Source organism: Lytechinus pictus, unplaced genomic scaffold, assembly GCF_037042905.1.
Source record: "Lytechinus pictus isolate F3 Inbred unplaced genomic scaffold, Lp3.0 scaffold_19, whole genome shotgun sequence".
Lineage (NCBI taxonomy): Eukaryota > Metazoa > Echinodermata > Echinoidea > Temnopleuroida > Toxopneustidae > Lytechinus > Lytechinus pictus.
The window spans coordinates 13234329-13255693 of NW_026974140.1; the positions used below are offsets into that span (position 1 = coordinate 13234329).

At 34.5% G+C, this 21365-nt stretch overlaps 2 protein-coding genes across 4 annotated transcripts in view; one reads left to right on the plus strand and one right to left on the minus strand.

Annotated features, from left to right (window-relative positions):
• Positions 1–14082, plus strand: part of LOC129260647 (protein phosphatase methylesterase 1-like) — a 21404-nt gene extending 7322 nt beyond the window's left edge. The window contains exons 4-13 of the mRNA XM_064114318.1: positions 1257–1366; positions 3205–3362; positions 5931–6021; positions 6461–6526; positions 7255–7390; positions 7634–7694; positions 9412–9477; positions 10245–10354; positions 10907–10974; positions 11514–14082. Of these exons, the coding sequence (XP_063970388.1) occupies positions 1257–1366; positions 3205–3362; positions 5931–6021; positions 6461–6526; positions 7255–7390; positions 7634–7694; positions 9412–9477; positions 10245–10354; positions 10907–10974; positions 11514–11532 (885 nt within the window). The 3' untranslated portion in view covers positions 11533–14082. The remainder of the gene's footprint in view (positions 1–1256; positions 1367–3204; positions 3363–5930; positions 6022–6460; positions 6527–7254; positions 7391–7633; positions 7695–9411; positions 9478–10244; positions 10355–10906; positions 10975–11513) is intronic.
• LOC129260863 (apoptosis-inducing factor 1, mitochondrial-like) overlaps positions 13352–21365 on the minus strand; it is a 24909-nt gene continuing 16895 nt past the window's right edge. For 2 of the 3 annotated variants that reach the window (XM_064114305.1, XM_064114308.1), the window contains 10 exons: positions 21230–21306; positions 20827–20935; positions 20298–20342; positions 19916–19978; positions 18640–18734; positions 17973–18113; positions 17367–17509; positions 16678–16831; positions 16139–16282; positions 13352–15418 (listed from right to left, as the gene is read on the minus strand). In XM_064114305.1, the coding sequence (XP_063970375.1) occupies positions 15338–15418; positions 16139–16282; positions 16678–16831; positions 17367–17509; positions 17973–18113; positions 18640–18734; positions 19916–19978; positions 20298–20342; positions 20827–20935; positions 21230–21306 (1052 nt within the window). In that variant the 3' untranslated portion in view covers positions 13352–15337. Of the gene's footprint in view, positions 15419–16138; positions 16283–16677; positions 16832–17366; positions 17510–17972; positions 18114–18635; positions 18735–19915; positions 19979–20297; positions 20343–20826; positions 20936–21229; positions 21307–21365 lie in introns of all 3 variants that reach the window. The other variant, XM_064114306.1, reaches the window with a different exon arrangement.

Sequence of the window (21365 nt, forward strand, 5' to 3'; positions counted from 1 at the left end):
GTGTGCGTGCCGTACGGTATACTATGCTATACGGTATCAGCACGATCGGCTTGTTAAGATGGGGTTAGACAAGTGAGGCATAAGTCAGGGATACTGCCAAAACTGTCAAAGTTCCGACGATTTTGAGCAGGACCCAGTCTCATTGTGGGTACTGTGGCTGCCTTCATTGTGACTGCATTATTTAGGTTCTGAGATCTCATTTTGAACATCAAAAAAATCTTTCCTAAGGATAGAGGGTTCCCACAAGCAGCCATATTGGAGGACAGACAATAAAATCTGTGCATCAGACTATGAAAAGTCATTGTTTTCATGGTTTTGCTATTTTTCTGTCCTCCATCATGACATCAGGGAACCTCTATTGTAATGACAGCATACCTGAGATGAAGGGGGGGGGGGGGGGTTGTTGTCTGTCCTGAGATAGGGGGTTGGAATGAGAGCTCACATTAGATAGGGGGTACATTGAGCAGTGTTCCGGATTTAGGGGGGTCTCCAAGGCAGGAAAAGCCCGCGAAAGGGGGTTCAGAAATTTTGGCAGACATGAGATAGGGGGGTGCTTTCAAAGGGAGGGAACGAGCATAGGCGTACCCTAAATAACACTGAGTGGGGGCCAGGTTTCTCTCACTCTCTTTTTACCTTTTTATTAATTTAAAACTTCTGTCCTCCAAGGTATATTAAAAAAAAATAATTTAGGATTACATTATGTTTTCTCTGAAAAATATAAACTAGTTATGCACAATGCATATAAAGATAATTTGTATAGAGTACCGAAGCGATGACGTCAGTTGCCATGGTGTCATAGCGGCCTGGTTCTAAACAAATGAACCCGCCAAATGAAAGCATGTGTTTCTCATAGGAGAAAATGGCTGCTATCGGAATTTGATCACTTGCAACCTATTTTTCAGAGGGGTCAAAGTGTACAGAGTCAAAGTCTTGTGACTCTGTTTAGAACCAGCCCGCCATGACACCATGGCAACTGACATCACACTTCGGTACTCCATTGGACATTGTTGCATTTTGTTTTCCTACAATAATGTGATATGATGCAAAATAGACATTGATTCATGTAAATTCAATTTGAGTTATAATGTTCAATAATTTTCAGGATTTTATATAGACTAGTATATGTAAAATTATTCAATGTATATTCAATTGTGAATGATTTTCCCCCCCAACTGTGTTGACAAAAAATCTACTCACGAAAAAAAATGTAAGTTACATGCATGTTATTTTCCGTTTTTGATTAATTGTAACCATAGCAACAGTTGACTGGTATGGTGAATTGTAGAGTAGTTGCTATGGATATGAGAGGTCATGGAGATACCCATACATCCCATTGTGAGGACCTTTCTGCCGATACTCTGGCCAGGTGAGCTATCATTTTACTATGTATTGAGGAGGGGGTGTGGTTAATTCAGTATTCTAGACATTTAACATTAAAAAAAAAAAATTTGCTACACTATTTGTGTTATTCCATATGCATTTTTCTCCTGGATACATCGGTGTATACTTGTTTTTAAAAGCCCGTCTCGACGGGACGTATTATGGTATCACGCTCGGTGTCCGTCCGTCCGTTAACTTTTCCTTGTAAACGCGATAACTTCAGTTTAACTTAACCTAGGCTCATATATTGTGGTATGTATGATACTAGCATGGATCCCGGGAAGCCTATTGATTTTGAGGTCAAAAGGTCAAAGGTCAAGGTCACAGTGACCTATTTTCATCATACCCTTCTGCAGTCCTTGTAAACGTGATAACTTCAGTTGAACTTAACCTAGGCTCATATAATTTGGTGTGTATGATACTAGCATGGATCCCAGGAAGCCTATTGATTTTGAGGTCAAAAGGTCAAGGTCACAGTGACCTATTTTCATCGTACCCTACTGCAGTCCTTGTAAACGCGTTAACTTCAGTTGAACTTAACGTAGGCTCATATAATTTGGTGTGTATGATACTAGCATGGATCCCAGGAAGCCTATTGACTTTGAGGTCAAAAGGTCAAGGTCACAGTGACGTATTTTCATCATACCCTTCTGCAGTCCTTGTAAACATGATAACTTCAGTTTAACTTAACCTTTAGGCTCATATAATTTGGTTTGTATGATACTAGCATAGATCTCAGGAATTCTATTGATATTGAGGTCAGACAGTCAAAGGTGAAGTCGCCACCTTCCACTTTTTTTGCTTGAACGATATCTCCATTTTCCGCTTTACAGGCGGGCGTATTATGTGCTCGCCTTAGCGACACTCTTGTTATCTTTTTTTTAGGGGGGTGGCCCGGGGGGGGGGGGGGGCACTCGAGCAAAAAAGTGGTAGGGGTTTGCCGCGGGCGAGACAAAAACCGGGGGCCTTGGAGCGGGCTAAATGTAAAAAGGAGGGTCCTCGGAACGGGCTTCGGAACTACAAATGTTTGTGAAAACGGGGGTCCTTGGAACGGGTCGCCTGTGTGCGAGTGCGTATGCATCCCTATGGAACGTACATGCAGCTAGCCCGGCGGCACGACTGACGGGCGCGCTAGCGCAGAGGCGATGGTCGGACAGCGAGCTGCGGCCGCTTTTCACAAAAATTGCGACCGGAACGGCGTAACGGAAAATATGCGAAGCCCTGGAGCGGATTTTTTCTTCTTTTTTTCTCGAGAAGAAGAAAATGCTATGCTCTGGAGCGGCTTTCTTTGTTCTTTTTCTCAATAAGACAAAAATGCTATGCCTCGGAACAGAAATTTGAGTGTAAAAATGGGGGTCCCCTCCGCGGCACATACCCACTATGCATTATATACTGAGTGCCCCCCCCCCCCCCCCGGGGGGGGGGGGGGTGGATTGGAAATTGACTGCATGTAGCTTCAGACATTGATATATAATAATTCCCTAAAAAGTAGAAGATGTTTATTTCAGGAATGACATTGTAAATTTGGGGCTATGTTTACTCCAAATATAAAAAAAGAAGAAATTATTAACCGCAAAGCGAAATAATACATATAGTCAATGGGTAGACAAGTGTGAAAGAAAACTTTAGATATAACTATAATATACATTTCACATTTTAGAAGGGTGAATGACATATATATTCCTACACATATTTCAACAGTTTGATCATGATTTGCTTTAAGAATTATCAATATTATACACCCTTCCCAAGGCACCCAGTCCACATAGGGATCAATGGCATGTATTTCTTATAAATTTATTGTAACTTTTGTTTGATTCTCAGTGATATTGGTGCTGTAATAGGTAAGATGTATCCAAACAATGACTTCCCTCCAATCATCTTAGTAGGGCATAGTATGGGTGGAGCCATCGCTATTCATACAGCCGTCAAGTTTCTGGTTCCATCTCTACTTGGTCTTGTTGTCATTGATGTTGTAGAAGGTAAATATTCATTGAAGATTTGATCACTGCAAAATCATTGTTTCAAAATACTGTTAAACTTTCCTTAATTGATGAGATAAAGCAATTTTCAGATCATGTTCCTTTAAAGGGAAATGAAACCTTGGGAACAAGTAGGCTTGTGTCGAAACAGAAAAATCAAAGAAAGTTTGAGAAAATTCGGACAAATAATGAGAAAGTTAGGAGCATTTGAATATTGCAATCACTAATGCTATGGAGATCCTCCTATTGGCAATGCGACAAGGATGTGTGATGTCACATGTGAACAACTTTCCCTTTGATGGACTATAAAATTCCCTCAAAATGTCTCTTTTTGCTTTTTCTTATGGTGATACAGACTCTCTATCCATGAGGTATTCTTTAAAAAGCTGTATGACATGCCCTCCTATAGAAAGAACACATGATTTACTGATAGATGTGATAAAAGAGGCAATGTAAGTGAAATATATACTAAAGTAATGGGGAGAGTTGTTCACAAGTGACATCACACATCTTTGTCGCATTGTCAATTTGAGGATCTCCATAGCATTAGTGATTACAATATTCAAAGGCTCATAACTTTCTCATTATTTGTCCGATTTTTCTCAAACTTTCGTTGATCTGTTTCTTTGATTTTTCTGTTTTCATACAAGCTATCTTGTTCCAAAGGTTTCATTCTCCTTTAATATGTTATATACATGTACAGTGCGTCCCAGAAAAACGAAACCGAGATTAAGCGATGATTTAATTTGGCCCCCATTCCACAGAACGGAGACCGTTAAAAGACCACTGAAAGACTTAAAATTTGTGAAGTCTTACAGCGGTCTTCAAGATCACTGAAATTTGTAATCTCTGTGGAATGGCTCAGAAAGACCCCTCAAAGAACTCTGAAAGACTCATGGATATTTATTGTCTTACTGGTCTTAGACTAGTCCTATAGAGATCTTTCAATGGTCTTTCAGAGATCTTTTATACAACAAGTGATCTTTCAGAATACTTTCCGTGGACTTTGCCTGGTCTTTCAGTGATCTTTGAATGATCTTTCAATAATCTCTCATGAGTCTTACCGTGATCTCCGCAAAAATCTTGAGAGACTGTTGAAAGATCATTGAAAGACTATTAAGACCTTTGAAAGTTCAATGAAAGACCGCTGAAAGACTGCTGAAAGACCACTGAAAGACCATTTTCCTGTAAGACCGTTGTAAGACTGTTTTGAACCGTTTCAAAAAGTTTTGGAGCCCATGAAGACCACGAAGACCACTGAAAGATTGGTCAGGACTCGTGTAAGACCTCAAAGACCACTGTAGGTTCATTGAGAGACCTCTGAAAGATCAACCAAAATTCATGGTCTTTCAAAGGTCTTTCAGCGGTCTTGATCTCTGTGGAATGGGGATTTTAATCACAAATACAATAGAAAAATGACCTACCAATGTAAAGCTTAGAATCTCCTCTTTCATCTGATATTACTTAGATTATTCCCCATTCACGCATGAGTTGGCAAAATAAATTTGAAGAAAGGATACCAAAAACTCATTTGGCAGGGGGTATCTGAATTTCAAAAAGAAAATCACATGCCTAAAAAGCTCATTAACTGCTCTTTTATTTGATACCTTAATCACAAAAAATGGTCAAGAAGTAAAAAAGTTATGTTCCCTCGAAAAAATGCTTGTATTTCCATAATTTCATTAAATAAACGTGTTTCACCGGTTTCCCACAGAAGCTATCGCATGGTTAACAAAAGACTCGATGCATGGCTGATCGTCAACAAAACGGAGTGTCAAGTGAGTTTGAACGCTAGCCTGTAGAACCTCTTAATTTTATGAAATTATTGAAATTCAAGCCTTATTTCAACTAACCATAACTTTGTTATTTCTTGACCATTTTCTGTAATTGAGGTATCAAATTATAGAGCAGATATTGAACTGTTTCAAAATATGGTTTTCTTTTTGAAACCCAGATACAGCCCGCCAAATGACTTTTTGGTATCCCCTCTTCAAATTGTTTTTGCTCACTCATGCGTGAATGAGAAATAATCTAAGTAATTTCAGATGAAAGAGGAGATTCTAAGCTTTACAATGGTAGGTTATTTGTCTATTGTATTTGTGATTAAGTTATGATAAACCATCGATAAATCTCGGTTTCCTTTTTTGTGGGACGCACTGTATATCTCAAAGAGATTTCTATGGCCCAAAGAGAATTCATTTTTGCAAGTAAACTTGTAAATATATGTTTATTATCATCAAGCAATAACTTCTGTAGGAGCCATCCCACAATCAACTTAAATGTATGGAAAATAAAAAAAAGTTATTTGCCTATCATAGCACCAACAAATCACCTTGTGAATGCATTTTTAAAGAGCAAAAAATATCATATCCTCATCTGTTAACAAATTTGCCTTTCAAAAAGAATGAATAGCTTGTTCAGGAATATCTCTGATTTTCAATTTCTGAAAGTTAATCATTCTCTTCGTCTAGCTTCCAGGGTTGACATGTATTGATGTTACATTAAAACCATGAATATTCACTTTTCCATTTTCTTGTAATGATATTTTGATATTTGATTATATTATAGGTACAGCAATGGATGCACTTCAGTCTATGCAGAGCTTCTTAAGAGGTAGACCAAAACAGTTCAAATCCCTGGAATATGCAATAGAATGGGCGTATGTACCTTATTTATTTATATATTGATCTAGTTACTTTTATTTGGTGTAGAATAAAACACTCTTTATATTGATATGGTACTTAGTATCAATTTCGAGTACAATATTTGTGGGTGAATATAAGCAGAAACTTGGGATCTGGAGATCCTGGGCTCAATCCTCTCAAAGCTTTGATATCCCCTTGTAAGGCATAATTCTTGATTTGCTACTCTACCTAGGAGAGTAATGGGAGGTAGCACAGTGATAAATACTTAGTGTTGGTTATTGATCCTTGTGATGATCATAGTCTTGGTATTATCATCCTCTTGAATGAAGATGTCGCATATGGTGGATGAATCAATTCAGTTATTGGGATCATATTTGTAATGAATAGTGTTATATATTACATACTTCTTCCATCGTGATTGTTATATTTATTTTCACCATTTTCTCATGACAGAGTTAAAACTGGTCAAATCAGAAATGTAGAATCAGCGAGAGTTTCTATGCTTGGACAAGTTAAACCGTAAGTTCAGTTCAATCCTACATCTATAAGAATGAAAGATATGGAATAGCTTTGGAGACAGTTATCCAAAGTAATGATTCTAGTCTTTATTGTACACTGTCTAACATTATTACAGATCAGAAATACATATAGATCGCAGCAATGAATAAATAATATTGTGTGTCTAGGTATTATATTAGGATGTTACTAGAACAGAAATTGTAAAAATTGATTGGGTATCATTGAAAATAAAAGAAAATAATGGAATGTTGAAGGCTTGCTGGGGAGGTTTCATTATATTGTAAATACTTATGATAAATGCTTATATATCTTATTCACTGGGTGAAAGCCATAAGTATTTACAATAAAAAGAAAATAACTATTTAATTCATAGCAATATTGAGTAGTAATTTCCGGAGAAAGGGGCTTTGAAATAATTTCTTTACAATTTTTTTTACCCTTTACTTATATCATTCAAACATCAAGGATTTTAAAAAAAAAATCCTTTTTGCAGTGATGTTTCATAAAATTGATTTTGATTTTATATTACAGTCTACAGTAATAAGCTAATGGAATTCTGTCAATTAATTGGGCAAGAGCAACAGGAATTATTATTATTATTTTTGCAACTACAGTCAAGAATTGAAAGAAATTATCACAATAATTAATTTCTTTTACTATCAAACATGAAGTAGAGTTTTGTTATGAGTCATCAAATCATTTTTCCTGATTCTCTGAATCTTCAATAGGTGTGAACAATCACAAAATCACACAGAAGCCAATGCACCAGTACCTAGCATGTCTATGGATGGTGTTATTACAGAAGAAGGAGAATCAAATGAGGCAGTGCCTCAGAGTTCAATGCAAGCATCCTCATCAAGCCAGGTACAGGACACCATTAATTTCAATCCAGCAAAGACTTCATCCTTTGATAAACTGTCCATACAAGTTTTTTAGGTGTGATATTCGTTTTTCAAGGTTGTTTTAGGGCCATTTCTTTGTTTTTATCTTTTTTTCTGAATGTATAATTATTATTAAATGGCCAGAGAAGGTAAAGATTGACATATATAGGGAGATCTCTTTTTGTTTGTTTGTTTTAAACTTCTTAATTATGTTTGTTGTTTTCAGGAAAGCCATACTCCGTACACATGGAGGACAGACCTTGGTAAAACAGAACAGTATTGGGAAGGTTAGTATATGATTAACTAGAAACATGAAAAAAATGTGTTAGATTGAATTATAATCATCATAAGCAGAATATCTACATGTTTAATAATGGCAGATTTTTAAACAAACAACCCTTCAATGACACCCCCCTCCCAAAAAATGGCAAAGAAAATCTCAGAGCATTTGATATTTTGAACAATAGTATTTACTTACACCTAAAAAAAAAGGCAATAATGAGAGACATCTCTGTGACTGTAATTGCTTTCAGCCTATGCATCAGTTTGACATAGACAGGCAAATTCAATATATGCAAGCTGAACTAATGTATAAGGGGTTGCTTTCATGACATTTGTTCTGGCAATGGAAAATCTGCATGTTATGCCAAACATAAAATCTAACCTCCAAAATTAAATAAACCCTAATCCTTATCTTTACAGTATTCTGAACCAAATAATCTCTTTTAACCCTAACTCTATTGCCCTCTGAGATATTAAGACTGGAGCAAATGGCATGTCACCATTTAAAGGGGTACTCCAGGCTGAAAAAATAATATGATTTGATCAGATTAAGACAAACACAAACAAAACAATGAAAATTTGATCAAAATCGGTCAAGGAATAACAAAGTTATGGCATTTTAAAGATTTGCATTATTCCGGTGAAACAGTTCTAGCCATGTCTTCATGAATATTCAATGAGCAAACTGATGATGTCATATCTCCCTTGTTCTTTTGTATTTTATTATATGAAATTAATTATTTTTCTTTTCCTTCAAGAACCAAAAATATTGGAATTACAACTGATTAAGTGCATTAGATATTCATTGATGCAATTTATTTCATTATAAGGGAGACATATCATTCACACATGTATGAAATAATGAAAGAATTATAATTTCATGTAATAACATGGGAATAAGGAAAGTGGGGATGTGACATCATCAGCCCATCTAATGAATATTCATGATGACGTGCATATAACTGTTTTCACAATATATTGCTAAATTTTAAAATTCAATAACTTCGCTATTTGTTATCAGATTTTGATGAAATTTTCTGTATTTTTCCTTGTGAATTTTACTTTATTTATTCAGATATAAATATTTTCAGCCCAGAACATCCCTATAAGGTTGTAAAGTGTCTTTTATCATGGGATAAAGTATATTTTGTAATAATGTATAAGTGCTCCTGTCTTTATTAATTTCCCATATCATGTAAGAATAACACCTTTTAACTAATTGCTACCATACATCAATATAATATTAACACCAGGGTCCTGTAACATAACGCTTAGTGACCAATTGTACAGTTGATTTGTCTGCTTGATTTGCACGTAATGACAAATGTAATCAATAATAAAAATCAGTCATATGATCAAGCACTGAGCTCTGTGATACAGGGCTCACATCATTTGTGGAGTGTTGTGGCCCAGTGGATTAGTCTCTGGACTTTGAAACAGGGGGTCGTGGGTTTGAATTCCAGCCATGGCTTATTTTCCTTCAGCAAAAAACTGATCCACATTGACCTTGCACTCAATCTAGTTATGGTGAACAGGTACCTGGTAGGATTTATTCCTTAAACACTTTGGCGTCTGTAAGGCGGCTCAGCTACAGCCTGGGTAATAATATGATCAAGCGCAGTTGAGTATATTTGCTATATAAATGGACATATTATTATTATCATTATGCAATCACTGGTCATGATCCATTTTATCTTCCCTGTTTGTTTGATTGCTTTATAGGTTGGTTCAGAGGAATGTCAAATCTCTTTCTTTCTTGCAATGTTCCCAAGATGCTCATATTAGCTGGTGAGTCACACATGATTATATTTTTCCTCTACCAATTTTTAATTCTGATAGCCAATTCTTAGCAGAGTTTAATATCTTGACTGGTCTAAAAGAAACTTGATGCTAAAGCTATTTTTGTTTAATTTCATGTATCCTAAAGATTACTAAGAAGAGTTAAGACTGACTTTTTTGATATATAGTTGATTTTAAAAAGATTAAAGTCTAAGAGTGATTATGTTTTGATCAATCATTGGCGATCATTTTCACTTTCAAACTTTCATAATTTTCACTCCGTCCTTGGATATTTGTTCTTTTTTTTTAATGAAAATATTTCAAAAATAGGTGATTAGCATACATTTGTCATTTATTTCTTCACAACGGCAAAATTATGCTTGAAAAAAAAATATACATGCACTGGGAAACGCCGGCAAAAGTGACTATAATTAGATGAATTCTTTTCATTCAGAATTGAATTGTTGTGCAACACTTGTTAAGAATCACCCAAATAAAAAATTGGTTGTAAAGTCAAAATTTATTGTAAGTTTCAGTAAATTAGATAAATTGATGTAAAAGGGTGATTGTATTTTGTATTTTTATTGGCATTGTGCTGAGGTGAATAGGTAACCTTGCAGGATTAATCCCTTGAATGCCAAAATTAAGCAACAGTTTAATAAGCTAAAGCTGAGGTATTTAATTACACTTTGAATACTCTGGAAAATTGCTGTATAAATCTAGCCAATATTATTATTGTGACATAATGAGATACTATGTATTTATTTTTTTGCTAGGTGTCGACAGACTGGACAAAGACTTGACCATTGGTCAGATGCAAGGAAAGTTTCAGATGCAGGTTTTACCTCAGTGTGGTCACGCAGTACATGAAGACCAACCACAAAAGGTAAATAACTACCCTTCATCCATAAATAATCTCTTGACATGGTACGAAATAATACACATAAATTCCAGAGAGCTAATATTCGTGAAACGTTAAGAGGTAAGTTTAGAATGTGAAATAAATAGCCATGTGATTACATGTGTAAATGCAGATGAAATTATTTTTCTCCAAGCTTATATTCATTGATAGTAACTCATATTGTGAGGAAAGATAGACTTAACCATAGGCCTACCATATCTTGTATTATATGTAACAAGGTGAGATAATAAGTCAATAATTGCTTCTAAGTTTTACATTGATATGCCCCCGCATATGTCTCTTCACATACTTCTACATATTGAGGTATCCAACAAGATATCTTCAAATTTCTTTGGAAAGAACAACACTTCTCAAAAGGTTTTTTAAGACAGGCAAATAAGGTTCTTTGTAAAAGAACTTTGAAGTGATTTACTATTCATCTTTAGCCATAACTGTAAAGCTTATAAAAAACAATTAAAAAAAATTATAATTCGCAGGATAAGTGTATTTAATTTATTGTCTGTTTGTTTGTGATAGGTTGCTGATGCTCTTGCAACTTTCATAACAAGAAACAAGTTTGCAGAGACTATTGGTGGCTTTGAACAGTGAGTATGATCCACATTGATTTTTTTTAAACACTACCCCCAAAACACCAAAATAATCAACAACTAATCAGTGGAAATACTCATTAGCAGGTGAAGACGAAATGAACACCACAGATTAAAATTACCTTTTAAAACATTGTTTACTGTAAAATCTTTTTTGAAGATGTTCAACTTGTACAGGAGGAATGGTGATAATGAGTATTTTGGTGTAGTGAATTAAAAAGAAAACATCTTCCATCTATAAGTGTTAGAGTAAATGAGAGCAACCATAGATACAAAAAGCTTATACCATGGTTATTCTAGTGAGATACATTTTATAGATCAAGATTCATATGATATATTATGTATATTGTATGGATTATATAATGATTATTATGATAAATTTATTTATGAAGACCAAGATCAAAGCTTTTTTTATACAAAATAAAAAGAAAATTATGACCTTTTACATAGAATTAACAGTTATTTATTAAAATGTGTGTATTGTATTCATATAAATAATATTAGTATCTGAATTTCATGTATCCCAATATGAATAGACCTTTCCCCTGCTGTTGATGAGTCTTCTTGAAGATGTGTCACACTCACAACAATAAATGATGTTATCTTGTTTTGAGCAAGAAGTGTTGTCATCATACCTTGAGAAGCATAGGATGCAGGCGTCCAAGATGAAATGAATGCAAGTTTCTGGTATTTCCTGGACTATACCTTGATAGCAAATGTTGCTTACTAGCTGCAAAATGCTTCCTAGTGTGCAGTGGATGGACAAACCAGCTGTATGTCTCAGGAATTAAGGAAGGAGGGGGATGAAGAAGAAGGCTATCAGATTGAACTAAAAGTTTATTCTACTCAAGATTATCTTCAATGATTATTGTATGGAAGCCACAAGAGCATTTCATCAACATTTTTTTTGTCTGTCAATGTCTCAGATATGACAACTTTCTTTGATTTTGATTGTCGTAGAAGCACAGTTCATTAAGGTAACTCTCAGATAAAACAAACTTTGTCAGATAAAATGTCCAGCAAGTCCTTCATGAAATGCTCCCCTGTTCATACTTTGTCAGTCGGTACAGAGGACTGTGAGCAGTTGATTACTTCTTATCCACAGTAGCTGCTGCATGCTTTGGTGGGATTTGGTTGAAAGTAGTGAACCATTGTATCACCTTCTGTAACTACTGCTTTAGAGCCAGATGAAAATACATTTGAATTATCCTTTATCATTCAAAGGAGACTGAGAAAGAAATAGTAGAGTGAAATCATTTATCAAATATAACTTGCAAGGAATAAAAAAAGGAATTATCTATTTGTATGGACAAAATTTTCTTTACGTGAATACAAGTTTTTGCCCGAAAATGACTTATATGAAATGCAATTTGTACTACATGCAAATAGTACCAAAATATTGTAAGGGTTTTGGAAATATTAATGTTGATGGTAGGCCCAAGCTATTCATGAACTCTTTCTACTGGATAGACTTTTCCTGATACAAGTGTGAAACTGTCACCTGAAGGAAATGATTGTTAAGAAAACCTGTCTCCATTCTAGTCAAACATATCCAACATTGCCCTTTGATATCCACAACAGTTTTGTATTGACTGCAGTGTTTTCTTCTTAAATGTAGAATACGCATGCCATTTGTGTTGATGAAATGTGTGCAAGACGTTGCATGAAACAATCCTTAGTCCAATAATGATAAGTATTTCATAAATGGCAATTGACAAAGAAAATGTCTGATGGTACCTTGGACAGAGTCCTTGATTTTGATAGGCCGTTACGATGGAACAGTTTACCATGGTAGTTGCCATACATTATAAGGAATAATAATTTAAAGCTTTGTTTGACAGAAACAGTGGCTAGTGATACTACACATATTTCTTTTTAGTACTATTTACAATGAAATGTGAATTAATTTCATACATTGAAAATGAATTTATTCTCTTTATTTTGATCATCTACTTGGGCTTTTCAATGAAATTGAAGAAGTTACAAAATGTTTTTGGTATTGGCACGATAGGCCTAAAAACGAGTGCAGAGCAGTAGCCAGTCGTGAAATATTTATGTAAAAATTTAATTTCAGACGTCTAAATATGAATTGTAAAGCTGTTGTTTGTGTTATTGAGGTAAAACATGAACTACCCACTACTTAAATTAAATTGCTGAAAATAGTCAAAAGAAACAATGATTGGAAGAAGTGTTAGGAAGCAGCATGGCATTGGACTATTGAAACATATTTCATCATTAAATTTGAATTGCATTGTCTGCCTGAAGACATTCATTATCATTCTGTAATATTATGTACATAATTATTGTTATTTATATTACTTTGTTATCATAGCATTGATGAGACAAATGAAGAGACATGTATAATGCAAATGAATTTGATAGCATTTCTCTTGATTTTATTTAATAAAATCTCTTTTCATCAAATATACCTGTGTACATTTCATAAACGTACTCTGACTGTAGCACAGTTCAGTTTTCACACAATAAGAACTCATAATATATATATTGCCTCATTGAGAAACAGAAGGGTGTTATGTTTACAGATTTAATACCTTTCTGATTCTCAAAGAGAATACTATCTGTTTAGAACCAGAAAGCTTTCAGCTATGTTAAAGTATATGAAGTATTGCCTTCTGGATTCAAGCAGATTCAAGCATTTAGGGTGATCAAGCCGACACAAGCTATGATCACAGATTATTATTATTTTTCCACCTTGTCCCGTACGATTTGATTCAATTTGTAATCCAAGTGAATGCACGTGTCTATGAAGTGGTTGGATGTGATTGATTCTGTTCATTGTAATGTTTTATTACCAAACAAACTGACTACAAGGACAGTTTCACTAATGGCTAGTATCAATCTTAAGTGAGATACAATCATGTTTCTCAGATTATGATTGGTCTAGCTGTTAGTATATTCCTATATAAAAATCCCATGCTTCCTGGTATTTACGCTTCTGGGAATTGAATAAGAAACCAATATTAATTTTCATGCAAATTGCATATCTCATGAATTATTATTTTGGTCAAATGTTACAGCTAAAATAATATCTGCAATTCGCATTCTGACTGTCATATTTTCAAATACAATTAGTTGTAGCTGGAGAAAGGAATTCTTCATATCTGGGCATTCCATAGATACATTGTTATTGTTTCAGATTTCTTTATTAATCTCATTATTGCATTCATATTCTCACAGATGCAATTAACAAGGATTGCCCCGGCAGGAATAGAACACCACTTTAAGTGATTAACAAATTTAATACATTGCAATAGATTGTATCACTACAAACATTGTACAAATACTTCTACTCAAGGCACAGAATTGGCAAAACACATGATAGTGACCATAAATTCAAATCATACATAAATGCTGTTGCTGAATACTCGTTGGGACATGATACCGTATTAAATAACAAAAATATGTTTCCTGAATTGAAGGTGTCCAATATTAAATATCAACGCATCTGTATCTTGCAATCCTCAATACTTTAATTACCTTGTACAATATCATTTGTCATTTCATGACTTGGGGACCACACACTATAACTGCCAACCTGGTGACCATAGGAATAAATTATCATGTATTATAAAAAATATGGATAATTCTAGAATTCCTATATGAGGCGTTGGAACAGTTGGCAAGTATATATATGCACACATTTTCAAAGTGCTGTATCAAATGCATTCCTGCTTTCCAAAATATGAAATTGTTCATAATTTTTCATGACATTCTTTTTCAGAGAAACAAAAAGTGCAAATTCAAGAAATATTAAATAAGGCAAGGAAATCTAAATGAAGTCAATATGAATCTTGGACAAGATATAAGAGAAGGGAATTTCTTACCTATTTAAATGATCTACCTTGCATATTGGAAGGTTTATAAATTCACAAGACAATTCAAATTTGATTTTATGAGGTATTAAAGTTGAATTTCCAACAAACATTGTCACCATGATTTTTTAAGTTCCATTAATTGGCTTCAAACAAGGTTTATTGTATTCCAACCGACTATCAAAATGTGAAAATGCCCTATGGCATTCTCATTTTTACGAGTTCGTTCCACTGCAAAGTTACAAAGCCTTTAGTAATTGCCTTCACTCTTTACATGCCAATGGCAGTATTTAATACACATGAATCCCATAGGGCTATGGTATCCCTGGCATGATACTTTCAAAGGGTCCAGTAACGCAAAGCTCAGTCATTGATTGTACAGTTGATTTGTATGCTTGATTAGCACATAATTATCAATCACCAAGCTTTGTGAAACCGGGGCCTGGTATACTCATTTTAACATAATTCTCCCAAATCATAATTTATATTTCTCTATAATAGTCTAATTTTGAATTGTATGGAGGGATTCAGCTCTCTTCTGATTTATGGAGGTTGAAGAGCTTGGCTAGCTCGCTGACATTGTCATATTCTTTTCCTTCCTTGATCACCTAATATGGATGAAAGAATAAACAGGCAAAAAAGAGGTAACTGGATGTTGACGTCATAAAGTGAAGTCAAATAATATCATTGTGGATTTGACTTCTGTTATAAGGTGAATATGCCCTCAGCAAGGTCTTTTATTTGCATTGCTTTGTTTATTATACTCCCAATTGAATTGTTTGACAAACAGATGCAAGTTTGAGACTTCAGATTATTGTAATTACCATAGGAAACAACTGCTCACAAAAGTACTGCTTTAAAAATATAAATCTTTGAAAAGCTCATGTGGAGTAAAACAGCAATCAATCTTTAAATCACTTTTAATTATGAAACAATATCTTTCTATGCAGCATTCACTACTTTAATGGTAAAGCATTGGCTCTACCACAAGGCCTTTATTGGTCCATATAACAGTAACATTGAACCAAAAACAAATACTCCATGCTCTTGGTTTAGCGCATCCCGACTCCAAGTGTAACACATTGTACAACAAATGATTTATAAAATTGATTAAATTAAATTGAAAAATATTTTGACAACACAAAAAAGAATTTGACAGCAAACACAAAAAAGTACTAATATCCAACCCAAAGCCACATTGAATGATTGCACTAACCCACTGAATATGGAGTTCTATAATTACCAACAGTCTTTATACAGGGACATCTTGGATCCTGAAAGCAAAGTATTTACTATAAAGTGATCTTACAGCATCATGATATCCCTACCTTTCTTGCGATGGGCATTTTGTTGAAGATATTCCATAGCACCATGCCTACTACCACCTTATCCTTCATGTAGAATACCACACCCTTTCCATAATCCTCTGAGATAGTTGGAGCCGTAGGTGTTGGGGTAGATTCTACTGCAGCCTGTGGTAGAAGAAAGGTGATGATAGAGAAAGAGAGTGAAGTACATAAAGGTAAAAGAAAACAAAATTGAAAGGATAACAAAAAATAGGGTGGGGAGAAATTAATATAAAAATTAGAATTTAGATTTTTTTCCAGGTGCCGACAAAGACAATGTGCATCACCTTTTTGTACTTCGACCCCATTTTCTCCATTATTCGATTTTATTACCCTACTTCATGAACCGCTTAAGCGATGATAATTTAAGAGTATCATGTTTTTCAATATGATATAGGAAACAGAAACATATTACAAAAAGGTGCCACATTTTAAAAATCAGATGTACATACATGTATTTAATGAAATTGCCCACCTTTTAATTTTAAAACTTTATGTTTAAAATGTAATAAATCTGTTACCTGTTCTGTTTCTGATCGTATTCCTTCTCCAGTAGCTTCTACCACTGCTTTAGGTGTATCCTCTGCTGTAGCCTTAGCAAATACACCAAAGGTTGGTAAACTAGAATCAACAATACCAATGGCTTCATACCCAACATCAGGACCTAAATCACTCCTGAAAAAGATCAAAACAAGCAAATCTTCACAACAAACTGTTTTCTCCTTAAAAACAACAACAAGTAAATGGTTACCAGAATTTGTATACCAAACTTCATAGTGGAAGTACAGTGTTTTTCACCTTAAAATGGAATAAATGTTGTTGATAAATTTGTAAACCTTTAGTCGTACAATGATTTTTTTTCTTTTATCAATTTCTAGTTAACATCACAATTTTTAAAAATTAAGTTAACATTTCCCCAAAATAGATCTACAGACACAAGTGAACATAAAAAAGAACTTCATTAAACAATCATATATTCTTTGAGAGCTCATATTTCTTTCAAAGCAACCTAACATTATACGTAAGAAAACATCCCCTAGCCAGTTCTGGGCCCTGTTGCATAAAAGTTACTATTATTGGTATCTTCTGATGGTCATTTGATTTTGATTGGATGCTGAGCATTGTTACCTTGGTAGTTACCAGTGAATGGCAGACTTACTATACTAGTAACTTTTATGCAACAGGGCCCTAAAAAGGATGACAATCTCACCAGAACATTGATTGATGCCAGTATGGTTTAGCAGCTCCTGTCATATTCTCTCCTGCTAGTCTTCCACTCACTACGGCATGATCATGATGCTCTACACGACGACGACCAAGCTTGATGTCATAGAAACATGATGCATCACCAGCCTATCAAGGGTACAAGAGATAAGAGAGAGAAAGCGCTTTCCATTACATCAGACTACTGATAACTGGGAATAATTTTCCTTTTCAAATATGATTATCGGTTTCAGTCATTAGGATAACGATTTTATTAAAGTTTTGTACAACCCCAAAAAGATGCTACTCAAAACACATGTGTATAGCAGTCACAAAAGATCATATGAAATTAATGTGATACAAAGATTAGTATTCCTTGATAAGAAAATGTCTTGACAGTTGTGTCCAAAAGCATCAGCAAACTAAGCAACTGGAAACAATTCTCTTCCTGAACATTCTGAAATCATGACAGTCTTCACAATTGTTCATGATCTTACAACTTCAAATGATTCATGATTTTGTTAAAATACCTGTATATAGTAAAAGTTGCTTTTTGTTCTTATTTGTTATATATTTGTTATATTTACTGTGAAAGAAAGATGATTCCACTCACCACCCACACATCTCTGCGAGCTTCTAACTCAGCATTGACCCTGTAACCTCCAAACTTATCATCGACCTCTAACCCTGAGCTCTCTGCAAGACCAACGTTGGGTTCAAGTCCTACTGCTACTACCACATGGTCAGCATCTACCTGTTATATTGATGAAAATTACAAAAAGTTATGATCATATGGATTGAGAAGATAAAACTGTAAGAGCAGATTCTTTTCCAAAATTGATGCTTAAATTAGCACTTCAAAAGTGCTACCAGGCTCAATTCATAATATAAATGTATAAGCAAAACTAAAATCTTGAAAATAAAACTTGCTGAATACATGGAAAGAAAGAGTATGTACAGGCTCTGTAGGGAAGAAGTATATAGGAGCAGCAAACACAGATAACATTGGTTTAACAGCAAGTAACAACTTTATCTCATAGTAGAAAAGGAGAAATGGTAAGAACAGAGATAAATGTAAGGAAGCAATCAATAGGAGTGTAGATATGATTTTAAATCATATCACACCAAAGTTCAGGAAACATTGAATCAGTAGAGGAAACTTTCACAATATAATCAAAGTCTGCTTAAGTCAACCTGCTATAAAAATCTTTAATAAATAAATATGTAATGAATAAAGTTAGAAGCACTGAAATTAGGAAACAATGATGTGATGAACCTACCTTATCACCATTACTGAACTGTAGCTCTACTTGCTTGGAATCACCATCGAAAGAAACATTCTTTAGAAACATATCTGCATGGACTTCAACACCCTCTGAAAGAAAAAATAAACAAATATGAATGAAAACATTGAAAGGATTAGTCAGATTCTGGGAAAGCATTTCATCGAAATTTGTTATCTGATTACTTTCCTTGATTTCAATGGCTGAAAAGCATAGTTCTCATGGAAACTGTCAGAGATAAAACATCTAGCAAGTCCTTTCATGAAACAACTCCCTGGCCTAAGGTACAGTAATATGCTTTTCACACTGCACTTTTTTCCCTTAACCCCAGGAAATTGGTGGGGCTAAGGGGGGGGGGTCTTAGCCCCACCAATTTCCTGGGGTTAAGCTTAGCCCACTTCGTTTTCACACTACGTTTTAGCAAAGTGGGCTAGCACGGTAAATAGTACGGTACTATCTGGCCCTGCAAAAAAGTAGGGTTAGCCGGCTTATTGTGGTGCTAGCACCACAATTGCGGTGCTAAGAGATGCAGTGTGAAACGAAACAGGGCTAAGCAAAAGTGGGGCTAAGCATTAGCCAATCACAGAAGTCGAAATTGCACGTTAATCGCGCTCTGTATGGTAAAATCATCAATATTTATGAGCTGTGTGATTGCCCGGGGTTAAGGCGTTAACCCCGGCTAAGCAAATAGTACGGGGTTAAGAAAGACAGTGTGAATCGAAAAAAAGATAGTATGGGGTTAAGGATAGTATGGGGTTAAGGAAATGCAGTGTGAAAAGCATATATGACATGCACACCTCATCTTTCATTCTGCATTTTGTAACCCCCTCCCAAATTGTTTGCAAAATACTTGATAAGGCTATTGCCCAGCACAATGTTAATTACCAATGTGTAGGTTGCTTATAGAAACCAGTGCCGACCGCACAGAAACGTTGTTAGCCTGACAGAGCGCTAAAAGGGAGCTCAGTCACATTTTTCAGATTGTTAAGTCAAAACATTTATTTCAATGTTAAGCAGTGCATTTTTGTAACATTAGGCATCTCTGCCACATTATCGGTTGTAACAGGGTCTCTGTTAGTGCACTGTTAGAGCTAACAACGCTTCTGTGTGGTCAGTCCAGCTAGTTAGATATATTTTTGTTTCTTTTATATTGTAGATCACATAGCACTAGAAATCACGTTAGTGTGCATTTTCCAATGGTATTTCACCAGCATTAATTAGATGGGACCATTATATATCATGGAGAATAAGCATTAAAATAATCATAACTTACCATTTGAGACTTTATTTGTGGTCCATTTGCTGAGGTACTCTGGAAGCACTCTGCCCATGTTTCCTACAATTAAGAAAAAATATCCATAAAAATGATAAAATAATTGTTTCATATTTTTGATCATTTAATCATATTCCTGGATAATGACATTCTTTTTGGGGTTATAATTATTTTTGATAATTAAGAACATAATTTCCAGTTTTGATAGCTTTCATTGGCAGCAATGATTATCAATGAAGTACCAGACATTTTGCAATGGCGGACTTGCAGAAATCATGAAAAATAATTTTAAAAGACAAGAGATTGTAATTGTAGTAAAACATAACTGTACAACTTGATATTGCACGATTCCCTAAAAAAAATTGCAAAAATTTAGTCTTACCGGCTTCAGGGAAAAATTGCATGACTTTCATTCCAGTCTCTTTTCCTGAAAAGGAAAATAAATAATACATTGATTTTCAGATTAAAAGTTAATAATAATAATAATAATATAAAAGAGAACCACTGCAACATCAAAGGTTAATTGTGTAGTGTTGTGATAAGTATTACTTTTTTATGTCTCTATCTATGTTACATTCAGATGATATCAAAGAATCAAATAGCTACATTTTGTTTATCAGGACTTTATTATCTCCCACTTCATCTATTTTTTCTAATTTAAAATAGAAATCTAAATAAGTTTTACCATTCTAAATGTCAAAAGAATAAAGAAGATGTCATATTGTGAAATCCATTAATCATATTACAGATACGCAAGACTAGCAAGCATTTTAATATAGTTCACATAATGTTTGAATAATACATCAGAAATCTACGAAATGTGTGAAGTATCATTTCAACATAATGATTAATGCATAATAGTTATTCAGTTATTTTAAAGGGCAGTGGGGAAACTGAAAACAACAAATTACCTCTCTTGCCAAGAGCACAGGCCAGCTCACTCCCCAAGAAACCACCTCCAATGATAGCAACAGACTTAGCATCCTGAGTCGCTTTATCTAAAGATTTGAAGTCATTAATCTGATACCAAAAAAAAAAAACAACAAAGGAATAAATGCATGTTTCAAGAATTACACAGTTTTTAGTGTATTGGGCTTGGATTTGAGCTTGGATAAAAAGTATATTGACTCATCATTCAATCACCTATAAAATTTCAGAGACATTCAACTGTTACTTCTAAAGTTTTATAGCGATATTGTTCATCTGTCAAGAATAGAAATCAATGATTATATGGTGCTTTAATTTCTCATGAATATTCTAAAACAATGTTAAGCTGTTTCCAATTATTAGATTTCTGATGTTGCCGATACTTACATTTCTGAAAAGTGTTGTCCTCTCCATGACCTCTGACCCAGCCTTTTCTATTGAAGCAAGATTCCTTGGAACACCACCTGTCAGCAAAAATCCCAACTGGTTAATTATATCAACATACAGGCACTACTAGTATATT